The 17567-nt window shown below is 38.3% G+C and overlaps 4 protein-coding genes across 6 annotated transcripts; 2 read left to right on the plus strand and 2 right to left on the minus strand.

The window, feature by feature from the left end:
• Nucleotides 1-997: 997 nt before the first annotated feature.
• Klp98A (kinesin-like protein 98A) lies at nucleotides 998-6171 on the minus strand. 2 transcript variants are annotated; one of them, XM_088036057.1, is made up of 19 exons: nucleotides 5993-6171; nucleotides 5858-5927; nucleotides 5593-5811; nucleotides 5292-5545; nucleotides 5115-5244; nucleotides 4804-5068; nucleotides 4551-4756; nucleotides 4328-4504; nucleotides 4053-4279; nucleotides 3880-4002; nucleotides 3657-3831; nucleotides 3443-3580; nucleotides 3257-3391; nucleotides 2992-3108; nucleotides 2726-2946; nucleotides 2438-2681; nucleotides 2208-2387; nucleotides 1941-2157; nucleotides 999-1894 (listed from the first exon to the last, which is right to left on the minus strand). In XM_088036057.1, the coding sequence occupies exons 1-19, from the start codon at nucleotides 6037-6039 to the stop codon at nucleotides 1485-1487; spliced, it is 3555 nt and encodes a 1184-aa protein (XP_087892183.1). In that variant the 5' UTR covers nucleotides 6040-6171; the 3' UTR covers nucleotides 999-1484. The 2 variants fall into 2 exon arrangements, with proteins under 2 accessions (XP_087892190.1, XP_087892183.1); XM_088036064.1 differs by lacking the exon at nucleotides 3257-3391 and having other exon boundaries at nucleotides 998-1894.
• mute (gon-4 like protein muscle wasted) lies at nucleotides 2600-12089 on the plus strand. Of its 2 annotated transcripts, none has more exons than XM_088036037.1 (14): nucleotides 2600-2689; nucleotides 6672-6992; nucleotides 7039-7487; nucleotides 7535-7866; nucleotides 7920-8056; nucleotides 8111-8137; nucleotides 8190-8363; nucleotides 8412-8751; nucleotides 9648-10193; nucleotides 10238-10412; nucleotides 10458-10908; nucleotides 10959-11157; nucleotides 11207-11383; nucleotides 11429-12089. In XM_088036037.1, the coding sequence occupies exons 2-14, from the start codon at nucleotides 6676-6678 to the stop codon at nucleotides 12023-12025; spliced, it is 3921 nt and encodes a 1306-aa protein (XP_087892163.1). In that variant the 5' UTR covers nucleotides 2600-2689; nucleotides 6672-6675; the 3' UTR covers nucleotides 12026-12089. The 2 variants fall into 2 exon arrangements, with proteins under 2 accessions (XP_087892163.1, XP_087892170.1); XM_088036044.1 differs by lacking the exon at nucleotides 2600-2689 and adding an exon at nucleotides 6513-6559.
• mIF2 (mitochondrial translation initiation factor 2) lies at nucleotides 12078-14643 on the minus strand. Its single transcript, XM_088036087.1, has 7 exons — nucleotides 14444-14643; nucleotides 14284-14398; nucleotides 13620-14232; nucleotides 13273-13566; nucleotides 12857-13225; nucleotides 12325-12807; nucleotides 12078-12277 (listed from the first exon to the last, which is right to left on the minus strand). The coding sequence occupies exons 1-7, from the start codon at nucleotides 14530-14532 to the stop codon at nucleotides 12105-12107; spliced, it is 2136 nt and encodes a 711-aa protein (XP_087892213.1). The 5' UTR covers nucleotides 14533-14643; the 3' UTR covers nucleotides 12078-12104.
• LOC148181420 (adenylate kinase 7-like) lies at nucleotides 14622-17564 on the plus strand. Its single transcript, XM_088049820.1, has 11 exons — nucleotides 14622-14642; nucleotides 14692-14787; nucleotides 14828-14992; nucleotides 15039-15470; nucleotides 15523-15633; nucleotides 15681-15847; nucleotides 15888-16059; nucleotides 16108-16386; nucleotides 16432-16686; nucleotides 16731-16892; nucleotides 16938-17564. The coding sequence occupies exons 1-11, from the start codon at nucleotides 14622-14624 to the stop codon at nucleotides 17562-17564; spliced, it is 2487 nt and encodes an 828-aa protein (XP_087905946.1).
• Nucleotides 17565-17567: the final 3 nt, after the last annotated feature.

The following is a 17567-nucleotide window of genomic DNA, read 5'->3' on the forward strand; positions in this document are numbered from 1 at the left end:
TTGTGAGATTTGATTTTGCTGGGATTATGAAGTCGATAGAAAATATCTGCAAATATTTATCTGTGGCAAGGGCGCACGCGATGATTCGTACCAGGACAATGAGGACACTAAACTTGACCTTAGTTTACAACAAAGTTTCTAATTGAAGAATAAATCATTTTTGTTTTGTACTGCCGCAGTAATTGCTGCCGGAAACCACACGTACCGCTTAATTTCTCTTCTAATTAAAAATCGAATAAGTAAAATAATTATGAACTTGAAGTTATTAAGACTTTGATATTCACAGAAAAACTACGCATTATCAGTTTATTTATGTAACTAGTTGCATAAAGGTGTTTGTTATCAATCTGTTCGAGTAAAGCGTGAAAATATCAAAATACAAAGAGGTGAAAGAAAAACAAAATAAAATGATCAGCAAATATCCTCAATCACCAACAGAATCCAAATCAACCGCATGATCAAAATGAAAATATTCTGACCAATTGAGTTGAGTGTGATCATGATCAATATGTTAATTGATTCAACCGTATAATGAAAGTGGTTACGTTGGTTAAGGTTTCGAATCAAACTGAGATGAGAATAGTCAATTGATTCAACCCCAACACAGTGGTCAGTTGATTCAGTCTTAGTATAAGGACAATGGCCAGTTAATTCAACCTCAGTATGATAGAAATGGGCAAGCGATTCAGCAACGAACAAAGTGAAGACGATGAGGCTGCTGCCAGACCAGCTCATAATAAACTGCAAAAAGCATAAGACAAGATATGATACTGATTTTTATTCAATCTCAATTTGATGAATTTAGTGCAACAATCCGATGGAAATAGTCCCGTTGATTCAAGCTCAATAGAATGACGGATTCAACCTCAGTAGGAAACAATTGGTTTTTTTTTTCAGTAAAATTACCTTCTGCTTTGCACAACTTTTATTGAACCTTTTACAAAAATCGAAATTGTACAGATTTTACACAATAAAAAAAATATAATAACAAATCTCGAACAACAATTTCATAATACTCATCTTAGATCAATAATCATTGCTTTTGATTTAATCTATGCTATACAATTGCAATTTATCACACTATTAGACAATTATTATCACATTTTACTAAGTATAAGTAGCGCGCTTTTCCACAGAATTAAAAATATCAGGTCTCTGTAAAAAAACGCACCATCAAAACAAGTCTCGCGGAAGTTGAATTTTACACCCGTTTTAGTGTTTCTAGTAGCCTGTCTAGAGATCGTTCACTTTCAACCGTAAAATGAGAAACTAAACAGTTTAAAGCTTAAATACCCAACCAAGCATGAGTTATAATAAAATCAAGCTCCTACGAAGCGTGAGTTTTATTCAACGTAATATGTTGAAGAGATAAATGAATCCTCTAGTTAAATAAAATAAAAATGTTATAAATACTACTCTGTAAATCAATAAATAATTCTTGACTACTTTTGTTCACTTTGCACATCCCACCGTAAAATAAACAATCAAGATGTCCCATATTTCCCATTTTCAAAAACTCCCTTTCTGAAAAACGGTGAAAAGCTAATTAAGGCCGCTTTGGTAACTGGACCACCGTAAGCTAACGGACATGATGGAAGGTTTTTGCAGGTCTCGATAAGTCTTATCAAATAAAATTCTAATTGGCGCTTTCGCGATTTCGCTACTGTCTCACTGTTTGCAAAAAATTGCTTGGAAGGAAACGGAATCGATGCTACTTTTTCACCATAGCGAGCTTTCATTGCAATGTGAAGATCCCTGAAGCGGCTATATCTTCGTAGGATGCTCCAACGGTCATCGATGGTACAAATACGTATTTCGTATTCATAGTGAGTTTTGGTTCCTGCGCCTCTCAAACAATAACTAGCGATTGTGATAATTGCATCACTGTCGCTCTCTAGAAGTAACAGATTAGTTGGTTTTAGTTAAAACCAGAGCGGTACCTGTTGCTATAGAAGGCATAGATCGATGAAAGAATGATGGGAAACGATGTACTTGTAAATTGGGCGAATAGAGAGCTGAGGTCGACCCTGTATGTATCGGTTTGACAGGACTAGGACTTTCTTCGGCATCCTGTAATGGATGCTCGGAAGCAGGCGACAAGACCGATCCGCTTCCACACTTGAACGACATGTATCTCTTTTGTAACTCTTGTAACACCTAAAATCACGTTACATTTCTACCAGTACTAAAGGAAAGCAAGAACTTACAGCAATATGCGCGTCGATCTGCGATTTCGGCAGTCCGGCATCCAAACTCCTCAAAATAACTTGTTTTTGTTGCAATATCTTTTGACTCATTCTGCGCAGAATCTCCATATCTTTTCTCTTTTTCCTGATAACAGGTGAATGATTCTCGATGGAACTTGTTGACTGTGAGTCACTGATTACCTATGAATCAACGAATTAACTGATTAGATAAACGAGTCCAAGCGACTTACTTTGTACTCTTCATTGCTTGATAAGTCGCTTTCGTCGTGAACTCGCGGTGATGGTCGCAACTCCACACCGCTGTCGCTCATTAAACAGTCTAAGTTGTTTGTTAACGGCGGAGAACAAACACTAGCTGCCGTGTGATACGTGTCACTACTTAAAGTACTGACTTTTTCTAAGCTACTTGTATAGTTGGTATCACAGGAATTTGGACTATCGACAGAATTGATTTTCTTCAAGTTAAGCTTCAATCTGAAAAGGTAAAGTTATGGAAGTACAACCGTTTAAGTACCCACCCCTGCTTCTTCTTTTCAATCTTATCAAGCTCTTCCTTTGTACGCGAAGCAAGAGATCGTTTAAGATCCTGAAGATGGGCGTCTTCAGTGGTATCAAGCGAAACTTGTTCGTCAACTAAATCTAAGAGTTTCTTATCGAGCATTTCCATAGTTTTACGTCTTTCTGAAAGAGCTTCCACGCGTTTATTTAGTTCGGCTTGAAGCTCAGCAAGTTCCTTTCTCTGAAAGAATATTTTAGATACTGTTGAAACAGGTTCTTTTATTACATGTTGAGCAACAATGTCTTGAATCAGTAGAGGTCCTTTAACAGAATTCAGAACGTCTATTAAAATATCAGACTCGGCATCAGTGAGTGAGCTGTTCTCAGACTTCAGAACTAGCTCCTGAAAAAAATGGACTCAATTTAAGAAGAACTAAAAGTTTAGTCTCAGAAAATGAGGCAGTGGTCCCCAAGTGTGTATCTTAATGAATTCATTTTTCGATAAAAATTGGGAACCGCTGACTTTGAAAATAAAGAATAAATAAAAATACCTGAAAAACTCGTTTGGCTTGGGGATTGGGAAAGGTAAAATCATTCGCATGAGAAGTAATAAACTGGCAAGCATTATTCAACTTAACGACAACATTATTTTTAAAATCTTGCAATTGTTCAAGCTCGTGGTTTATCTAAGAAAGTAAAATAAAACAAAAATCGATCAAATTCACTTTCATGCTTACTTCTCCCCATATTTTATGGCGTTCACGCTCCAGTTCTTCGCGGCGGACTATCAACTCTTTCTCCTTTTCTTTCAATTCCAGTTCTCGTTGTTTTTGTTGGATTGTTAAATGGTGCCAATCTTCTTGCAGCTGCCGCGTCTGTAACAATGACCCGAAATTAGCATTTTATATTAGAAATTTTCTATAAACTCCATCCCAGGGTTAGAGACTTTACCTGTCGAGCGTGTTCTTGATGCATCAACGCTTTCTCGGCCTCCAGCTTGGCTTGCGCTGCCTCCAAAGTCTGTCTTTTCTTTTCAAATTCCTCCTGTTCTTTTTCAAACACTTCCTTCTCCTTCTCTAAATTGAGCCGTTGAGTCTCTATCTCGTTTTTCTCGTCATCTTGAATACTAAAACCACCTTTTGAGCGGATTTTACTCACGAAAATAACAACTTACGGCTGCAAATTTTCCATAGATATGGCCAAATCCGGTGTGGACCAACTCAACAAACTTAGCCGCGATAAATTATAAGTACGTTCGCCTTTGCGTAACTCTGCTGCTTCGGCGGGATCATTGAAACTAAAAAAAGTAAAGTTGGAAATAATTTTACGCGATTGTGAAGAAACTACCGGAAAACGTGCGCTTTTCCGAGGAAAATAATGCAACCTTGGGAAAGTCTAGCGGGGGCTTCAATGAGCACGTTATTCAACATAACATACGCCCCTGGACTCGGAATGAGGGTTGCAACCCCCTTTTCAAAAGTTATAGTGCAATGTTGGGGTTCCATTCCGGCTCCTTTGAGCTCTATGTCTTGTTTCACGTCCGCATCTTCTGTTCCTATGGTCGTTCGTCCCTCCTAGAAACTCAGTGAGATTTTCTGATAGTTTTAATATCCAAAAATTACTTTTAAATGATATAGAGTGACTCCTGTGCTCAACGGATCGTCATCAATGGCTACTAAATGGGGCCTGTCGGAATCTAGAACGACGCCAGGTCCGGCTTTGCGCAAACCTAGCGCTCTTTGTTCCCTTAAGATTGCTTGGGCTTCGCGCCATTTCCCCGCCCATTCCTCGGTTAATTCCTACAATTCGTTATGGATTACAGTTATTTTATGCTTTGATCCTCACTTTTTCGCGCGCTTCTTTTTCATGTAATTGTGCCAACATGTCAGTGCGCTGTTCACTGAACATGAGAGCTTTCAATTTGCTGATTTCGTTCCGCAGTTCTCTAATTAACTTCACATTGGGATCTTCGTTCACGGTCGGTTTGTTGATTATGTTTTTAGCTCTATTAGCGTAGCGTAGAGTGCTCAAAGTTTCACCGTAATTGCAATCTAAAAATCACCTTTATTAACGTTTTTGTAAATTTAAAAACGAGTACCAGCAGGGCTTATCGTCGCAATCATAATTGTCTTGGAATTTCCCCCTAAACTGTCTTTTAAGAGCCACGTCAGGACGGAATCACGATATGGAATAAAAAACGATTTTCTCTGTGCACTGGTATCCACAGACAACTCGGCTAGAGCTGATATCACAGACCCTAAAGTGACGAGGGATTTATTGATATGTGCACCTTCTTTTAGTCTTTGACCGGTAGCGCCAGTCGCGTCTGCTCTTTCACTACCTGCTAAATCTACCAAGTGGATCTACAACAAAACATGAGCTTCCCTAGGCATGGGGACTAAAAACTACCTTTGACACAGTCTCACTAGGGACCCCATCGCAATAGCCTGCTTGAACAAAAGTAATAGTAAAAATTGCATGACTTCTGCTGCTAACATCATTCATGTTAGTTGCGGCCGTTGTTCTATGGGAGTTGCCTCTGTAACAGATGAGTCAGCATTCAAATTACAATCAACAATAAACTACCTATTCATGCATTCTTGGATATGTCCATAGTTTGTGACTAAACAAGTGGTGAGACCTTGAACATATGGGCCCTTCTTGGGGTGTTCTCTTACTTTCAAAGAACCGCTATCGCGTCCTCTTAACAAGTCAGCTACTCTTTCTTGGTAAATTTCAAGATAGCTGACTTGCACGCGATGGGTGGTTCCCCTTTTGGAGTTCTCTGACATCCTATCAAACAAAGCCTTGCATATTCTTGGAATCAGACCTTGATTATCCTGGAGATAAATTGATAAAATTAGACATAGAAGAAACGAAAAATTACCGGAGATCCCATCATCGTGAAGGTTTTTCCACTGCCAGTTTGTCCATATGCAAAGACGCAAGCATTGTACCCCTCAAAAGCACAGTCTACTACTTCAGTCCCTAAATCATTATAAACCCTTTCTTGGGAAGCGAAGTTGGGAGAGTCTTCCGCATGTGACCAATAAGAGTGATCAAAAGTGAATTCCTTATACCTAATGCTTTCATCTCTAGTGTTTGCCTTTAAAACAGCAATAAATTATAAAATGATAACGTCTTATCATTACCTTGCAATTTAAAATTCCCGTTGTCTTTCCGTGCATTTGAATAATTAATTTCGTATCCATGTCAAGTTCCCTAAAACATAAAAATACAAGTTCATTGCTCTATGTGCATCGAACCATAGGATTTTTTTTTCTTACCTTTGGTTGAAGGGCCTGACTCTTACAGCTACTTTTACCGATGCCATTGTGTATTTTATTATTTAAACTTAAGAAATATTTAGAATAATTTCTTACTGATAACGCAAGAGAGATTTCCACCAAATTGTTTTCGTTTTACATCTGTCATTGTCGAACACCATGTATCTTTTCTGACGTTTGATTACAGATTTCTGTATTACCATTCACAACAAAGCGCCAACATCTTCATCCGGAACATTTTTATAGAAAAACTATTAATTTAGTGGAGCCAAAAGCAAAAATTATTTATTATTTTAAAATACAAAAATCAGTTCAGCAATACAAAAATGTCAAAAATGAAGTTGGTCAATTTGTTGACTGCTGACTTCCAAACATGTTGTTGCCATGCAAATAAAATAAAACTGTCTTGCAAAGTCTTTACCGGACTAGTCAGAGAAATTCGATTTCCCTTCATGACAATTTTCAGAAAACGCAATTTAAAAGTACGCTCTGTGGAACGATCCAATGGTAAAGCGACGTTTGCTGCGCATGCTCTGTTGGAATCGCGTATAGGTTATGTTTTGAAAGGTTATATTTTTGAAAGTTCCAAAAGTGGCAAAACGCGTAATTGCATATGTTCTTTAGCCATAACTGTGTCGAGTCTCAACTAACAAATAAACATAAAAGCGTTTTTTTTTAGAATCATGGAAACCAATTCAGGCGACGAAAACTCCGATAATGGTCTCCAAATCGTCATAGAAAGACCCCGACTCAAAAAGAGAACCAAAAAGCAACTAGACGAAAGCGACAAAAAGATTATCGAATCTGTGGAGAAAGACATTGAGGAAAATCTAGAAGAAAAAGCTGCCAAAGCTAACTTAACAGCTAAACATGTAAAGAACATTCTCAAGGAAGTTGTAACCAATGAGCATGTTTTGGCTTTGGTTAGACATGCGGAAAATCCGGAGGGTAACGATGAGCCGCCTACATATGAGCCCAAATACACAAGAGCTAAGACAAAGTATGCTTTTTGTGTCATTGAGCCTCCATGCTGACTTGTTTTCTAGGGAACTGTTGTCTTCAAGCACGCCACAAAAAATCGTACCATGGATGCCACCACCAAAAACCGTTTCAGAAGTTCAGAGACTCTTCACTGAAGATCTCCAAGAGGACTCTTCTGGAGATGAATACGTTCCAGAAAACGCGAGTAGAAATTCGTCTTTTGACACATCTTTGGATGTGTCGTTTTGCAGCACTAAGGGCGACGAAGAGGCAAATATTGCGAAGCGCACCAGGTCCAAATTCAGCCTAAGTCACACCCCTTTAGAAGTGATAGAGGAGGCTTTTATGCCCCCTGATATAACTACTGATATGTATGATATGGACTGTGATGATGACGTCTGGAAGGAGTTCTTGAAGACATTTACTAGACCTTTAGATGAAGTTACCAAAGCGGGAGAAGACGAAGAGCACGATCCTGAGTATAATGTTTTAGCAGATGAAGAAATTGACAAGGGTAAAGTTGTGTTTTTATTACGACAAAGCAATTACTTTTTTTTTCAGTCGATAGAGAAGAATTAAGAGCTGATAGAGCTGTAACAGTTTCTAGAAAAGAATTAAATTGTTTAATTGCGGAATTATTTGAATATGCAGATATTTATGAATCAAACAAGGAGAACGAAAAACACGCCGAAAATACGATAGAAAATGAGCAGGACGTGCAGAATGATAGCATAGAATCAGAAAATGATCCAAATATTACCATAAGAAAGACCCAAATTCAGATATTGGCGCAACAAATGAGGCAACATGTGCAAATGTTAACACAAAATTTTCTGTTGTCTTATGAGCATCCAGAATACGGTGATATGGCGGAGGAGTTTAAAGATATGATAGTAAGATAAAATTTAGTTTGCAATAAATATGTAATAAAAAATTATTATTCTAGGACGATATAGTTGTACATTCTCAGGACAAAGAATATTCAATATATCATGCGCTAAATTTACAACCTGCAGTTAAATTAATTGAAAATTGGCAACAATTATTTTTGACTGGAAGCCGGGAAGTAACAGAACACAAACGGTATTTTAGCATTACTTTGTAGCGTTTTTTCGTTCAATAACTTATTTATTTTAGGCACGTGGAGAAAGTTATTTGTGAATCGTAAGATTTTTTTTTAATTAGTAGTTTTAAAATTTATCGGTACGTTTAACAGGACTAATGCAAGACGCGCGAGAACAGAGTACATCGTCTCATTTTCCCCACTTTTAATGAAAACCGTTGCAAATAGCGAAGTTTTTATTTATCCCAATTTACTTCCAAGAATCCCATTTAGGTCAGTAGAGGTCACTAGAACAGCGTACCACTATTTTACGCCTGGAGAAGACAGGTAAATTTATGTAAATTCGTAGAGCGCAGATACTAATTCTTTTTCCAGTTTGATCGCTTTATTTTTTGAACAATCTCTCCCAGTTTTAAAGCAAGATAAGTTTTTTTTAATACACAACAAAAAGTTAAATATGCAATTGGTTTGCCAATTTATGAATATGACATTAATGCCACACGTACCTCATCGAAAAATTATCCGGCATATAAGGGGTCAAAAAAGCCCAAACTCTGAAGAAAACCCAATTAAATTTTTTTTTAGAAATAAACGGGCGCCACCGACTGTACATTACGTGACGCCTGTGGAAAGCAAAGACGTAGTTCCTCCTAATAAGAGGAGTTATGAGGTGCTCCCGTTATTGTGGAGGAATTTTATTCATCCGGAAAAAGCGGCAAGTTTTTGATAATTATAGTCGGAATTTTGTAACTTTAGTTTAACCCCACCCACATGAACAAATGACGATTTAAATTTGTTGAATCAAGGAATGGCTAGCTTCCTTTACCCAACATAATAAAAAATCTGACAATTAAAGTGTCACACGTGTCAAGAAGATTTGCAGTTTTGCGGGAATTCAATTAATCGTGAAACCTTCGTCGATTTTGATGGTGTTTCGTCTTCTAATGTTTGGATATTTCTACCCCGGCTTCTCGCAAATATCAACGAACTATCAAAATGTTGCAGAGTAAATCAGACTTTCAGCTAAAATTCAATTGGCTCAAAAGGTAGGCGGAGTTAAACCAAAGGTATAAAATTCTGACTATAGTGATAAAATACAGTGAAATCTTCCAGCAACAGCAACGGTTCTAAGGTTTTTGTCCGTTAAAGAGGGAACTTTTTATTAACAAAGTATCTACTTGGTGGCAAAAGAACACTGTGCTTAGGAGAGTGTCTGTTTAGAGAGATTTTGCTGTAGTAGATTACAGGCCGAGGCGGGAAGTTCTCCATTCTTCTCGAGAGAAAGATATTGAATAATTTCTCGAGAGACAGGAATGGAACTTCCCGCGAAGTATCAACAAGTCGAGCAATTTGAACTACTAACTATATTTATTTTTACCTACTCTAAAATTTTCTGACAATTCTGTTTATAATAATTCTTTCAACGTTAAAAAACCAGCTAGTTGCACAACATCTTTATTTTCAATAATTTTGTCGTCGTATAATAATCATTATTGTCGTTTCAAATGTTCACTTTGAGCTACCGTAGTTTGCTTGCGCGCCAGTAGTTGTTCACCGCTGACGTTTGTCAGTTTGTTGGTTATATTTATCAACGGATTTAAATCTTTCCAGGGCAAAACCAGCACCCAATGTCCCTGTAATTATGATAATAAGAAACAAAGTCAAGTAATATTTGTGTCTGGGAATCACCTCTTGTTTAAACCTGTAACTAAGGTGAATGTGCCTGCTCCATACAATGTGAAATTTTCCAAAAAAATTGTTGCTAATCGAAGACTTGCACCCAACGGGCCGTGTGCCCCCGATGCGGTTTGCTCGCAAAGAAAAAGAAGAAAAGTAAAGAACACCCTGGAGACTAATAATTTGAGGTCCCATGTAAAAGCGACGAAGCAGGCCAATTATCTATTAAACATGTTACCTGATATGCCTAGCCTTGGTGGGACACCGGTGAAAAATGACTCGGATACAAGTACAAGCAATGCAAAAGAAAATACCGAGGCCAGTAATACGGAACAGTTGACTTTTAAAAATATCACCAGTTTTAATATTGAATTTCATAAACCTCAAGCAGTGGAGCAAGTGAAACGGAATTTTGAAAGCATAAACGCGTTTTCAAATTCTTCAAGTGATCAAAACGATGGTCCGAAGTCCACAGAAAAGGTACAGTTTTTCTTTCTAGTATTTCTATTAATCAGTTGCTGTAGGACAACCCTGAGGATATTCATGAGTTAATGGTGGCGAGTTCCACTGTTAAAAGTGTGACCAAGAAAGAACCATCAGGAGCTGAGAAAAAACGGACGAAAATGCGTCGCGAATTCGTGGCCAATCTTGTCATGGCAACTCCAGATAGCTTGGAAACGCAAACCCAAAAAGAAGAAAGTACGACTTGTGTTAAATTCCTCAAATTGTTAATTCTTTGTGTAGATTTTGCAGATGCTTTTTTCGACAAGCTCCGACAGACTCTCACCGCTGAAGATTACGATAAATTGATAGATATCTTGGGGCACTATGATGAAAGCAGCGGCGAATTCGTGGAGCTGTACAAAAATGTGCAATCCATCTTATCACCAAAGTACCAAGAATTATCAGAGGAGTTTTCCTTGTTTTTGACTGACATTCAAGCCCACAAAGTTGGGCAACTTATGCCGTATTTTATAATGAAAGACATGAACAGATTTATCAAAAAACTTCACGTCTACTTCAAAGACCAACCAGCACAGCTAAAAAAAGTGATAAAATGTCTGACTGAGTTATCTGAAACTTCTGATGTTTCAATGGAGGGTATAAAAACGACTGTGTTGCCCTTGTTTAAAGGAAACGCGGCGTTGACAGATTGGTTTCTTCAAATTTTCCCGCGGGAAAGGCCCCCGAAACTGTAAGGATTTTATAAAGATGCTGCTTCATTTTCAAATAATTTTTTGTTAGTTTGACAGCTGGTCCTCATGAGGTCATTGATATTTCCAAAGAATTAGCGAGGCAACAAGGAGAAGAAATTTGCGAAACTGTGGTTCTGCCCGAGACTGAAGATCCTTATGGAGGCGCAAATTGTATATGTTTATGTCACAACGTTGAAAATCTCCGGTTCAAGTCAAGAACACAACATTGCAAAAATTGTGGGATAAAGGTAACCTCCTGTTGACTAAAAGCGCTGTTTTTTACCTTTTGTATTCCAGTTCATCCAAGGAAAGATTTATTTCCAGACAGGGAAAGCGCTGAGACCTGGAACAGTTTCCTTCCTTACAAACCCAGAGAAAGACCACACTAAACGATTATCAGCGACTCAGCGCAAACGCTCTGATTCCAGTCCCAATAAATCATCCCCTAATAAAGACACCCAACCGCATGAAGAAGTAAGCTGGTACTTTAACCACACCCCACTTTACCTTTTATTTTAGGTAAGGCATAGCAATGAAAGCGACGACGACGAAAGTAAGAAAAAGAACCAGAAACAAACAAAGCCGCAGAAACCACGCAAAAAAGATCGCGATAAACCGAAAACAGTCAAAGCCAAAGAGCCCAAAACCAAACCAAAACCCGTTCCTAAAACCTCGCCAAAGCGGCAAAATAAGAAAAAAACGCCCCCAAAGAAGACTGAACTTAAACCAGGTTCGACGTCCGGGCAACTCAAAAGATTAGCTGAAGAGTCGGAAATTGATTACACTGAACCTGCAGAATTTGTAGAGTTGAAAGTGAGCTCAGACCATAGTGGCGAATCTGGAAGTGGACCTGAATTTTTCGAGTCTTCGCAAGATGTCACGAATACCGACGGCGATGATTCTAACGATATTGTAAATTTGGGGATTCTGCATTCAAAAGGCGCGACGTGGACTAGGGAAGAAGATAAAATTATTTTACAAGCGTTCCGTCAAAGTAGTAACAACGACGAGACGTTTAGACGTGTTTCAGAAGTTTTGCAAAACCGATCAGTTGTTGATGTGAGGAATAGGTTCCATAAGTTGATGACTTTGTTGCAACAAATGGCGCCGAAGTAATTTATAATAGCAGTTATTTATTTTATTAGTGTAAATAGGTTGTAAATAAATATTTTAATTGGAACTTTGTTTTATTGAACTAAAAACCTGGATCCCAAGTCGTGGTCTGGGGCACCATTTTTCGTTGAAAGCAAATCATTCTATCGCCTTGTTGAAAAGCGATTGTTTTATCAGATAATTGCAATCCGCACTCTATATCTGTTTTAATTGTATCTACCTCGTCCTTCAGGTGTCGCATTGAAGACAGTTGACCTACAAAAAACAGTTAGAAAAAAACGAAAGGCTTTTTTGTACCATACCTATATGCACCACCGTGTCGTTTCTCACAAGTTTATACATTGCCGACTTCCTTAGAATCCCTTTAACGCATCGGCAACCAGCGACAGGGATCTTTTTTCGCCCTTGATTGATTTCAAATTGTTGTAAAACCGCTGCTTCACCCAAAATCTCCTCTTCTTCCCTCTCTGGAAGTCTTTTATTTATTTCTTCTTTGACATCATCGACCAGTTTATAAATAACATTAAAAAATTTGATGACAACTCCAGCATTTTTAGCTAATTCGAGAATGTTGGGATGGCAGTTGGTATTAAAGGCATAAATCACACCGTTGAACGTTTGAGCAAATTCGACATCATTTTCGCTAACACTTCCGACGCCGTAGTGAACTAAATCCATTTTACACTCTGGGGAGTCGTACGTATCTAGTACGTTTAAAACAGCCTCCAAGGTTCCATCCACGTCGCTTTTCAAAATTATGTTCAACGCCGGAGTGGAATCACCATCTGTGGAAAAAATATTGTAGATAATACCTACGCGGCTCTGCACCAGTACCTTTGGCAATTTCCGGTTTGCGGGGACCTTCGTTTTTCAATTTGTACCTTCCGATGCTTCTTTTGTAGTTTAGTTTTTCTTTGTATTCCTTTTCGTGATGAGCTTGTTTTTCGGCGATAACTACAGCGTCATCTTCTAGTTTTTCCGCGTCTAGTTTCTCCTGTCGGAATTTAATTGCATCTCGGGCTCTTTTCTCTGACTCAACTTCAAGTACCAAATCTCCAGGAGATGGTAAATCTTTCCATCCTTCAATCTCCGCGGGGTATCCAGGAGAAACTTCTTTCACAGGACGACCTTCCGCGTCGTGAATTAATCGAACTTTACATAAAGACGTCCCTGCTACCAAAATATCGCCTTTCTTCAGAGTCCCTGAAAATAAAGAGGATGATGGAAAGAAAATAACGTCAATTTGGTACCTCTTTGTACGATAATAGTGCAAAGTTTGCCTCTGTGTGGATCCACTTTGCTCTCTATAACCACAGCTTCAACGGGTCCTTTGGGATCTGCCCCAATTTCAAGGAGTTCAGCTTGTAAAACTAACGCTTCAGTTAATAAATGTAAATTCTGTTTCTTCAAAGCAGATACAGGAATCGCTTGTACGTCGCCACCGAGTTTCTCCACCTGAATTCCAGCCTGGACCAACATTTGTTCAGTTCTTTCCACATCAGCCTTAGGAGAGTCAATTTTATTAATTGCCACCAAAATCGGGACTGCGAAAAACTAATTTCAGTACTTAATTTTCATTCTTTTGTATTACGACTACCTTTTGCTTCTCTTGCCATTCTGATGGACTCCAAAGTTTGTTCCATGACTCCATCATCTGCAGCCACCACTAGTACTACTATATCTGTAGCATGAGCACCTCTTTGTCTCATGGCAGTGAAGGCAGCGTGTCCTGGAGTGTCAAGAAACGTTATTTTAGCACCAGAATCTAATACTACAGAAAACGCCCCAATGTGTTGAGTGATGCCTCCAAATTCCTGTTCAACAACACTGGAGTGTCTTAGAGCGTCCAGTAATGTGGTCTTGCCGTGGTCGACGTGTCCCATCACTGTAACAACAGGGGGGCGACTTTTGAGTTCTGATTTGGCTGGAGGAGGTCTTGGAAAAACATCTTTCTCTATAGTTTCTTTTCCATTGTTGTCTGAAGGTTTGGCTATGATTTTCATGCGGTGGCCACTCCGTCTTATTCCTTGTTGGAGATACTTCATATCACTGATGACAGTCTGAGCAGACTTCACTTCATTTAAGAATATATCCTTAACATAATTGACATCTTTGCCAAGAACTTGAGCCAGTTCACCTACAGTTATGTCTTTCCATACCTCCACGATCTCGCCTTTCATTTTTGGGAACTCCAAAACGCGGTGCGCCTTCTACAAGTTTAATGATTTAGCAGGAATGTCTTGAAAAATTGATAAAGTAACCTTTTCTTCACCTATTTTTCTTCTTTTTAAATTTACTAAACTTGTGTGTAATTGAGGTAGACATTTCCCTAAAGCTGTACTATGTTTGAGTGTTTTATTAACTAAATATGAACACCTGAAAAAATAACGCTATTTCCTAAAGAAACAAGTTTGTTACAACCTTTGCGAATAACTGGTAGACCATCGGAAAGTAATAAAATGTTTACTGAAAACAGGGTAGAACTTTAAACATCTCCTATATAACGCCATTTATGTAAATCAATCAAAATTTGCAAAGTTTCTTACACCATTCTAAAATAAAAAAGTTCAAATAACCTACAAAAAATATAGGTTATATCATGCCAGCTGTCACTGTCAAGGTGAAATAAATTCAAATTCCACTAGATTTAATTCTTATATTTCAAAAAGTTCCGCGGGAAACGCGTTGATTCTAAAATTTTCTTTTTTACAATAAATAAAAAGACCAGCTACTCGACCGTAGATTACAAGTATTTAAATACAATTGTATCATTTTTGTTGTACTTGTTTATTATTATTAACGTAGTTACCGTTCATTATTGTTGCTTTTATAAAAACGACAATGTCAAAAAACGTGCTAACAGAAATTTCTGAAGATGAAAACGAATCAGAAGAAAAACCATCTGTGTACAAACCAAATAAAGTCTTCATTAACCACGTCGATAACTACAATTCAAAATATATAGCAGCTGTAAGACCTTTTTATTAACTTTAGAACCTTTCTAATCGTTCTATAGTACATTTCTGACCAAATCCATGGCGCGACTAAAATTTTGGGAGCGGATGATGCCGACGAACAAGCCGGTGAAGAAGCAGAAGGAGCAGAAGGGCCGCAGCAGCCTATTGAAAGGGGACCTTCGGAAAGATACGAATTTATTGGGACTTTGAGCGATCCCTATAAAACCCCTTCCGAAGATATACTTGGCATTATAAAAGAAGACAGCGAAGAGTTTCGAGAAGAAGTGTTAAAATGTGGTTACATAATTTACGATATTTCCAACAAGTCAAGTGAAATACGCAACGCGCTTAAAACTTTGTCTCTTATTACAGAGGAACTCGATCAACTGCAGGCTGTGGGGCCGAAAACGTATGAAAATTTTCATGAGACAAAGACGTTCATTCTTATTTCTCTTTTTATGACGTGGGGATTAACAAAACCGCTGGATCCTGTAAATTTTTACGTTTTTATAAATATTTGCTCTTATATTTTCAAAACTTTAGAACGATCCAAGTCTTCCTTTTTCGGAAATTGACTACAGGAAGCGGAGGCCCCATCCCAATTACAAGCAGCATTACAACTGTGAAAAAGAGGTCATAAAAATCGGACAAAAAGTATTTATTTAAAAAAAAATCGGTTTTCTTTAAACTGTTTTTTCCAGTACAAACAGAAACTTAAAACTTACGTTCTCTGCTCGGGTATGACTTACGGAGAAGAAGAACACATTTTGGAGTTCTACTTCAAAATGGCGTGGTACAACGAAATTCTTCCAATTTTTGATGCTGGTAACAATAAAATTCCCTTCATTCACATCCGCGACTTGGCTAAGTAAGCTTCCCTCACTCAATTTCTCTTACGTGTTTAAAAGAGCTTTACATGGTTTGATGGAATTTGCACCACCAAAGCCGCAGTACATTTTAGCGGTGGAACAAACACCCACAAACTTGAAACAGTTTGTTAAGAGCTTGAGTAAAACCCTATCTGACGGAAAAACCAAAAATGTCGTTGCTGAAGAGGCTTTTCTCTACAAAAACATGAGCGTAACAGTAATAAACATTCAAAAGAAACATTCCACAAGTTTTTTCTAGCAAACAATATTTGAGAGGTGTACCGTGAATCTCAACATGGAACCAGTTTTTCTAGTGGAAACCCTTCAAGTGCAGTGGCAAAGCGAAATGAATATAGCCGAAAACATGAATCAAATTGTGGAGGAATTCAGAACCAAACGTAATCTAAAACCCGTGAAGATAATTCTTCACGGACCGCCAGGTTCTGGGAAAACTAGTTTAGCTAACAAATTGTGTGATTACTACAACTTCAAGTACGTGTCGGTTCCTACGATGCTCGAAGACTTCATCCAAATCTGGGTACGAAGTTAGCGTCGCCTAAACCACTAACAAATACATCTTTAGAAGGAAAGTATGGTGAAACCTGAAAAATCAAAAGATGAAGAAGAAGTTGAGGACGAAATGGTGGAAGAAGAGGAGGAAGAGCAAGACCTCGAACAAATTTTGGAACAAATAAGAGAAACTCAGATTTTTATGGAAGGAGGCATAGAAAAAATACCTGATGACTACATCTCCGGTTTGTTGAAATCGTACTTATCCAAGAACTTCTGTCAAAATCGCGGTTACGTCCTCGATGACTATCCGCGTATCACTGCTCAAGTTGGTCTCAAAACTTAAAAACTCCTTCTCAAACCGAATTTCAGGCGAAAGAGTTGTTTGGTCAAAACCAAGAACAAGGAGGCGAAGAAGAAGAAGTAGTGGTGGTAGATTCAAGAAAAATCCTACCAGACCTCGTTGTCAGTTTAATAGCGACGGATGAAGTCATCACCAAAAACGTCATGAAACGATCTGAGGAAGAAATCAAAGTATGTTTCGCAGGCCTGTAATTTTAATCTCAAATTTTTCCTTAGGATACTTCTAGCGCTGAAGAAAACTTCCTCCGAAGACTTGAAATCTTTCGAGAAAACAACGCTGATGATAATACAGTTTTGAACTACTTTGACGAATTGGAAATAGATATTTTGTTGTTAGAGTTGACGGACGACCACGTTGAAGAATTCGACTTGATTTGTCGTACACTAGGACCACCACCGTCGTTCGGATTGACTCCGGAAGAAGAAAACGAGCTTCGTACACTTGAAGAAAAGGCACTAAAGTTAGTGCTGGAAAAAGAAGAACTAGACAAGCAGATACAGATCGAAAAAGCAGAAGAAGAGCGCAAGGATAAGATGGAGTACTGGTCGGAAACTCTAGAGAAATTACAGATGGAAGAAGAGAAGCTTTTGGTTGCTCGGAGCGAACCGCTCCGCCACTACCTCATGAAGTTTGTCTTTCCGGTCCTGACCAAAGGATTGATTGAGGTTGCTACTTTGAAACCTGACGATCCGGTGGACTATCTAGCGGAATTCTTGTTTAAAGAAAATCCGGAAGGAAAAATTTTCGATCCTTCGTACAACGCGGAGTATGAGGCTCTTTACGGAGAGTTTAAAGGTTACATTGAGGATTTGATTGAGGGGAATGAAGCGTTCGAGAAATGAAAC

This window comes from Gnatocerus cornutus, chromosome 1 (assembly GCF_029298725.1).
Source record: "Gnatocerus cornutus isolate USDA-ARS CGAHR chromosome 1, icGnaCorn1.1, whole genome shotgun sequence".
Lineage (NCBI taxonomy): Eukaryota > Metazoa > Arthropoda > Insecta > Coleoptera > Tenebrionidae > Gnatocerus > Gnatocerus cornutus.